Source organism: Stegastes partitus, unplaced genomic scaffold (assembly GCF_000690725.1).
Source record: "Stegastes partitus isolate 25-593 unplaced genomic scaffold, Stegastes_partitus-1.0.2 Scaffold1643, whole genome shotgun sequence".
Classification (NCBI taxonomy): domain Eukaryota; kingdom Metazoa; phylum Chordata; class Actinopteri; family Pomacentridae; genus Stegastes; species Stegastes partitus.
Window position 1 is genome coordinate 138,713 of NW_007579374.1, and position 8,390 is coordinate 147,102.

An 8,390-nucleotide genomic window follows, 5' to 3' on the forward strand; every position below is an offset into this window, starting at 1 on the left:
TGACAAATGACAATGAGGTTTGTGTCTAAACCCACTGTGGCCACATCATGGAGTCATGAAGGTCATGAAGGATCATGGGTTCTTGTCATCTTTGTCCATTGAGACATCAGCCAGTGTGGATTGAAACAGGAGTACTCTCTCCTGCAGCTCATCCATGAAGGATAAGTTGTGATACAGTGGCTCTGCTGTGTCTCTGGGCCTCTTCAAACATTTCATCGCTGTAGTGCGATCCTCCGTTTGCTGCCACCATGTCATCAATCTTATGGATCAGCTCCACCACTTGAGTTCTGTTCTTGTTCTTGTTGTTGAAGACATGAAACCTATTGCCGCACCTGTTCAGAAGCTCTGTGAGTTTCACATTGCCAGTTCGCAGATATTCACGTATGGTTGTGCCCTGCTGACTCAGCTTGTCACCATGAGTGAACAAGACGATCATGTAATTCGATGCCTTCGGTCCGAACATCTTCTCCAGGGCCTGAACACAGTTTTCTTCTTCTTTGGTGAACCTGCCGATTTGAAGGACCAGCAGGAAGATGTGAGGGCCTGGAGAGGACATGTGGATGCATTTTGCGATCTCTGTCTTTATGTGTTCTGCACTTTTAAACGTATCCAGAATTCCAGGCGTGTCAACCACATGGATCTTTCTGGAACATTCAACTCTTTCTATCTCACAGGTCTCCGTCACCGACTCTGCACTCACAGCAGACTTAAAAATTTCTCGATTTTTTTTCCCCAAGATGGTGTTACCAACGACACTCTTCCCAACACCAGTTTTCCCAATCATCACAATCCTCAGAGGAGGACCTGCAGAAAGACACACACTCTTTTTATACCTGATGAAGTTCCATCCATCCATCCATCCATTGTCTTCCGCTTATCCGGGGTCGGGTCTCGGGGGCAGTAGGCGGAGCAGGTCGTCCCAGACCTCCCTCCCCCCGGCGATGCTTTCCAGCTCTGCCTCGGGGATCATTCCCAGGCCAGCCGAGAGATATAATCCCTCCAGCAGATTCTGGGTCTGCCCCGGGGTCTCCTCCCAGGTGGACGTGTTCGGAAAACCTCCAGAGGAAGCCTCCCTGGAGGCATCCGAACCAGATGTCCAAACCACCTCAACTGGCTCCTTTCGATGCGAAGGAGCAGCGGCTCTACTCCGAGCTCCCTCCGGATGTCCGAGCTCCTCACCCTGTCTCTAAGGCTGAGCCCAGCCACCCTGCGGAGGAAGCTCATTTCGGCTGCTTGTATCCGCGATCTCGTTCTTTCGGTCACGACCCAAAGCTCGTGATCATAGGTGAGGGTTGGGACGTAGATGGACTGGTAAATCGAGAGCTTTGCCTTGCACTCAGATCTCTCTTCACCACGATGGTCCGGTACAGCGCCCGCATTACTTAAACTCCCTCACTTGAGGAAGCAACTCCCCCCGCCACCAGGAGGTGGCAATCCACCGGTTTCCGGCAGAGAACCATGGCCTCGGACTTGGAGGTACTGATCCGCATCTCTGCCGCTTCACACTCGGCTGCAAACCGCTCCAGTGAGTGCTGGAGGTCACAGTGTGATGAAGCCAACAGCACCACGTCGTCTGCAAAAAGCAGAGACGAGATCCTGAGGTCCCCAAACCGGACACCCTCCTCTCTCTGACTGCGCATTGAGATCCTGTCCATGAAAACCACAAACAGGATCGGTGACAAGGGCCAACCCTGGCGGAGTCCAACACCCACTGGGAACGTGTCTGACTTATTGCCGGGAATGCGGACACAGCTCGCGCTTTGATTGTACAGGGACCGTATGGCACAGCAAGCCTAGTACCCCATACTCCCTCAGTACCCCCCATAGAGTTCCCTGGGGGACATGGTCATAGGCCGTCTCCAGATCCACAAAGCACATGTGGACTGGCAGGTCGAACTCCCATGCCCCCCTCAGCAGCTCCGCAAGAGTAAAGAGCCAGTCCAGTGTTCCACGACCAGGACGGAATCCGCATTGCTCCTCCTGAATCCGAGGTACGACAATCAGCCGAAGCCTCCTTTCCAGCACCCTAGAGTAAACTTTCCTGGGCTGAGAAGTGTGATACCTCGATAATTGGCACACACTCTCCGGTCCCCCTTTTTAAAAATGGGAACCACGACCCCGGTCTGCCACTCTACAGGCACTGTACCCTGTCAAAAAAGCCTACCCCTTCCACTGGTGTGTCCACATCAGCAGGTCTGATGAGAGGCAGACCTCCACGGTCAAGTCAGATCCAGTGCAGTAAGGTGCCTCTCAGTGTTTTTCCTAATTAATTACTTGATACATACCCCTGATATTTTTGGATCTGTTACAGCATAGTATCTTGCAAAAGCTGCTGTTAAGTTCACCATCAACAGTGGCACAATTGAATGTATGCTAATGTGCTACGTCTAAGTTAAATGAGAGAAGTTGTTTTCTTGGATCTCAGATTTGAACACCCTCACATCCTGCGTATTCTCATCTACTTTTAAAAGTGACCTATATCCAATAACTGCATCATTAATGATTTCTATACAAGTTTACAGCTGTTATACTGACGAGGAACACAAGAAACCATGCATTTACACTTTGTGTGGATAATAAAAATCAGCAACTCACTGTGAGCAATAATCTTCCCAGACAATCACTGGCGTAAAATGGCATCGTAAATGCCTCTTCTTCTAACTAAAACTACTGTACGTGCGTTACCACCACCTAATGGACTGGATGCTTTTGTTTTTTTTACTGCCACTTCCTGTCCTGACAGTGGAGGTGTCCTCACAATAGAGGCTGCACCGGAACTGACCTGACCGTGGAGGTCTGTAGGCAGGTGCCTCTTGGCCGACCAGCAACTGTGATAACTGGAACACTGCTGCTGTCTGCTGTGGGGATGCAGCTCACAGTTTCATCAGCATCATGTCCTGTTTGTCCTGCTTCCACATCTTCAATGAGCAGAACCAGAACCAGGAGGAGGCAGCCTGCGTCTGGATCTCAACGCAGGCTTGTATTCAAACAGCAGAACTTTGTCATGCGAAAAATATGTTTAAATAACTATTGGTGTGTTTCATTGAAGTCAAACTGCATATTGTTCATAATTCACTGACATTTTTAGAGTCACTTCATAACTTCCAGGTGTCCAACAGTCTAAATGTGTTCTTGCTGGTGTCAGCAGGTAAATACTGCAGGGATGGATGGGGCCGGTGAACGGTGCCACCTGGTGGACAATTGAAATATCATCCAAATGAGGGTCAAATATGAAGTAACCTAAACTGCATGTAATGAATGAAGCTCCAATTATTGGATCCTGATAGATTTTCAGTTAACAATAAATCCTCCCTGTAGATGCATTCAGGTGTGTATTATATATTTAGGATGAGAAGGACTCTGTCTTGCCATATTTCTGCAGTTAGCATGTTTTCTGACCAACAATTGAAACTCCAGCTCAACTAACTGAAAGCAGTATTAATAATGTAAATATAAATATAACAAAAATAGCAATAATATGGCAGCAATAGTACTGTAAAGACTCTGACAGTAAATCTGTGGCCTCCAGGTGCCAGTAAGTTACTGTGAAACCTGCAGCTTCTTCTCTACACTGCAGCTCAGACTGACATCAGCAGATCCTGGTTTCGTCTGACAGTCCAGAACCTGAAGAACATGTTGGACTTGCATAAATGAAGTTTGAGACGCAGCAGCATGAAGAGACTGAAGAACAGCTGATGATCCAGTAAAGACACTGGCAGCAAAGAGATTTATTGAAGATTCACATAAAACGGCATCAACCAGGAGATGAGTTCACATAGAACAACAATACAGTGAATTAAATAACCCAACAGAAAAGGATCCAGATGTTTCTGTTTCACTGAAAATATTTCACCCAGTCGTTATAATATGAACAGATGTGAAACATTGGAACAACCAGGTAGAAAGACGTTTTTCGGTAGAACAATGTTTTGTTTGTGATGCCAGTGGTGGAGCTGAACTTGAAGCAGCAGGGGGCGTCCTCACTTCATCAACCAGCACAACTGTCAGCTCCACTCCACATACTACACAGTGCTCCAGAGTACTTCAAATACTTGGCTTAAAAAAAATGATTCCACTCCCGTAAAAATAAAATAATATTACACATGTGTAAATGGACTCTGATAAAAGTAAAATGTATTAATTTGAGTATATATTACTGGACTTACAGAGGAGGTTAGATATCGATGCATTTATGTCATTTGGCTCATTCAATATAAAACCAAACAAATCTGAAAAACCTCCCACCTGACCACCTCAGAATCTAAGTGGAATCAACGAAAAAAAAATTAAAACATTTTTCAAAAATATAGAAAAAGCAACAACAAAAATAACTTCCTACTGAAGTAAGAGTAAATGTAACTAGTTACTTTCAATCCTGGAGGAGAGTGATAGGCATAAGAACCCAGAATTTAATGCTACAACTTTGTCCAGAGATAGTTTAACAATTTTTCCCTGTAGACCCAAAATCAGTGACTTTAAACTATATTTGATTATTAATTACTCAACAACTGATTGCTTTTTATCAGCCATTATTTAATTTTTTAAAAAAAATAAAAAATCTGACAACATCTGAGCATTATTGTTACTTTTCCACACTCAGAGGAACCTGTACAGTATCAACAGAACTTATTTTCTAAATTCCTATTCCTACATGTTCTGCCCTTTCCTCTCTGCTGCACATTTCTCTGCTGTGGGATTAATAAGGGATTATCTGATCTGATTTGATCTCACAGTAAAAGGTCATGTGGTCAGAAAATGTGCAGGTTCTTTTGGAGTCACATCAGGTGAGAAACACTTTCCTCGACAGCTCTCACTGATGATGTTACTTCTTAAACTGATTCATTAACGGTTTCCCAACTTTTTTACCAACTGCTGTGAAACCACAATGTACCTCACTGCTGCTCTGGTTCCTTCATCCACTGTGTTTTTCATCTTCTCCAGGTCCTGGACCTTCTCTGTGTCTCCGTTCTCCTTCATCTTCTCAATCAGGAAGTCCAGGTGGACATAAGTGGACACTGAATTAGCTTTCAGAGCGATCTCCTTCAGTCTGACAACACATTGGTAGGCCTCCTCCAGCCACCGTGTTTTATCTGCCGTCAGCTGATTCATTTCTTCATTCAGCTTTTCCAAAAGACTCTGCTTATTCTGAGTTTCTGTCTGATTCTCTTCATACTTCAGTTTCATGTCTTCCAGAGTCTTCTTCACTTTCCTTGTCCTGGTCACATATCTCCACTTTTCTTTCACATGATCTGATGCAGGACACTTGTTGGTACAAACAGTGCAACAGCCTTTTTTCATGACCTCACAGTGTGCAGGATACCAGGCCACTGTACATCCAGGATAGTGACAGGTCTCTTCACAGACTTCACAGCAGACAGCTGCTTCATAAAACAACAACCCCCACATCCCACCATCAATAGGTTCTTTCTCTTTGTAGGGTTCATCAACTTCCACAATGAACTTCTGGTTATTCTTCATCTCTTCTTCATGTTCCTTCAGAGCTTCTTCAGTCTGACTGATTTCTGTCTGCTTTGCTTCAATAAATCTGATTCTCTCTTGTAGGTTTTGGATGCAGTTTTTCAGTCCGTTCCTTCCAGTTCGTTCATTCAACACATCAGCTGTTGTCATCAGCTTCTGAGGTGCAGTTTTTTCCAGGAAGGCTGTGAACTCACTCATTCCTGTCTCTGATAATTTAAAAGGACCTTTCAGGAATTCTGCTTCCTCTGTTCGGTCTTCATGCTGACTGTTATGAAACAGGAAGTGAACAGGCTGATTCTCCTCATTTCTGGCACATTTGATTTTTGCAGCTTCAAGAGCCTGAAGAGCGTTTTTAGGATTTCTTCCATCTGAGTATGTGATCAGAGCTACAATGTTTTTCTCCAGGTTTTTTCCAAACAGAGACATCACTGAATCAAGGATATACATCAGTCGGTCACTCAGTCGATTATCACTCGCCTTCAGCACCGCGCCCACTGCATTGACTTCATGAACTCCATCTTCCAGTCTAAACAAGTCCAACAACTTTTGACCGACTAACTCATCGTGTTCAATTCCTCTGGTGTCTCCAAATCCAGGAGTATCGATGATGGTCAGAGAGTAATTTTTGGTTTTATCTTCAAAACCAAAAACCTCATATACAATCACATCTTTTGTCTGACTTTCTGTCTGACTACTTTGCACCTCTACAATCTGAAACCACACTTCATCCTCCCACTTCACTCCCATGGCGTAGTTGACCAGAGCATTGATCAGAGCAGATTTTCCTGTTCCTGTTTCTCCCACAAATAAAATAGTTTTATTCATCTTGTTCACATTTCTTTCACCAACAGTCAGTTTTGTCAGAGTTCCGATGTTCTCTTTCTTTGTTCTCAGCTGGTAGACAGCAGGAGGTCCTTTATGCAGCAGAACACTTTTGGAGATGATGTCCTCGTATTTAGATGAGACGTTACTGTTACTGCAGAGAAAAATGAAGAAAAAAAAAAAAGATTTTGTGAGGCCTTTAACCCCAAGAACACCAAACCTACCATCATGCCTGGAGGTGGCAGCATCATGCTCTGGTTCTGTTCTGCTGCCAGTGGACCTGGAGCTTTACACAAAGTCAATGGAATTTACTTTTCACTAAGTGCAGGAAAACCTGAAACCATCAGCAGAAGGTTGATCTTGGACACAGTTGGATGTTCCAACCAGACAATGAGCCCAAACACACATCAAAGTGATGAAGAAATGGTTCCATCAGGCTGGAATGAAGGTTCTAGACTGGTCTCCCCAAAGCCCTGACTGGAACCATCCAGAACCTGTGGACTGATGAAGGAACAAGTCTGAGTCAGAAAGACGACAAGTTTAGTTGAACTGCAGCGATTCTGTCCAGAGGAGTCAGAGATGGACCAGAAGCTGGTGGACGGAGACCAGAAGAACCCGACTGAGGAGAACATGGACGTTTAACCAAAAATTAGCATTACTGTATGTATGTTTATAGGTTTTTATTATATTTCCAGAAGACCTTTAATAAATCTATGAATCAAAATACATGATCGTCTATTGTGAGAGATTCATGTGTTTCATTCAAAAAGTTATAGGAGTCACTAGAAACTCAAGACTTTCAGATTTACAGTGTCTTTACAAATATATGTTAACTGTTGTTCATGACTGTATACATCAGTCTGTGAATTCCTGGCTTGTGTTTGCTTTTTGTTTTTTTATCCTCAGGATGAACCAGTTTGTGTTGCTGACTCTTGGGTGTAAAACAACAGCAAGGGATCTGTTTTTGAAAACTTCAACACAAACCAGTATCTGCTGTTCTCACCCCTCACTGGAACATCAGCTGGGTTTATCAGAACCTTACAGAACTGGGCTGAGAATGTCCCGACCAGCACAGAAAAAGAGAGGGAACAGACATATATTAAGAAAACACAAAAAACCTGTGGTTCTCCCAACTGGACCTTCATGAAGTCAACAAAGAGATCTGAAAAACACAGTACCACAGCAAACAGAGAAGAAGAACAGAAGGAACAACACTGTAATCACGTACGAAGCTGCAGAGTCTGAAAGCTTATGAAGGATTTTCTACAAACATAGCTAACCAGAAAGCAACACTCTAAGACACAAACTGGTTCATCCTGAGGAAAAAAACACAAAACAGCAGCAGAGCAATGTTGTATCTGTAGTCCAATGCAGCCAGGAGAGCGCAGATTTAATATATGGGAGAGAATTAACTACAGGGGAGCAGCTTCTCATAAGAAAACAATATCTAATCACTGATCTGATTAAAAGTACTGTGGTCGAAAATGTCAATACTAAATATTAAAAGTCTACTGGATCCTAAAATGACATCTTGCACAACGACTGAGGCAAGTTTATCCAAGTCACATTTTATCCTCAAAGGAAATTTAACGTGCTTTAACATTATGCTTTAAATGCAATAAAAGGAAATGAATCTTCAAACATCAAAATGTTGATTGTCTGATCTGCTAAAAATAAAACAATGGACGGGTTGTACAGGTCTGCAGACTTTGCTGCTGATTAGATGGCCTAGAAATTCGCAGCTACTTAAAGATTTCTGATTTAATTTTTGTTTTTTAAAGACAGAAAATGAACTGAAATGCAGAATCACCTTTTCTTCAATTGTATTTAAAATAGTTCTTTAATTTTGTCAGTTTTTGCTGAAGAAGCTCAGACATGTACAGTAACTGACTAGTTTGGGATCTGGCAGAAACCATCTGTGGGACGGTAATCACTTGTTGATCAAGACGGTAAATTCGGGGGTTGACTATAAAAATCTATATAAATTAGTGCGAGCAGTCATGTTTAAATGAAGAGGCCCCAAAATGAGAGTTTTAGGGAACTCCAAGCAGTTACCAACTGAGATGAAGTAGTTCAAGTTTAGAAGTCTG

The 8,390-nt window shown here is 43.3% G+C and overlaps 1 protein-coding gene and 1 pseudogene across 1 annotated transcript; both read right to left on the reverse strand.

Moving 5' to 3' along the window:
• On the reverse strand, positions 1 to 1,878 carry LOC103371771 (GTPase IMAP family member 4-like; annotated as a pseudogene).
• Positions 1,879 to 3,693: 1,815 nt separating this feature from the next.
• On the reverse strand, positions 3,694 to 6,474 carry LOC103371772 (septin-4-like; the record flags this gene model as incomplete). Its single annotated transcript, XM_008301219.1, has 1 exon — positions 3,694 to 6,474. A coding segment is annotated over one exon (1,632 nt), but the record flags the coding sequence as incomplete, so codon positions are not given.
• Positions 6,475 to 8,390: the final 1,916 nt, after the last annotated feature.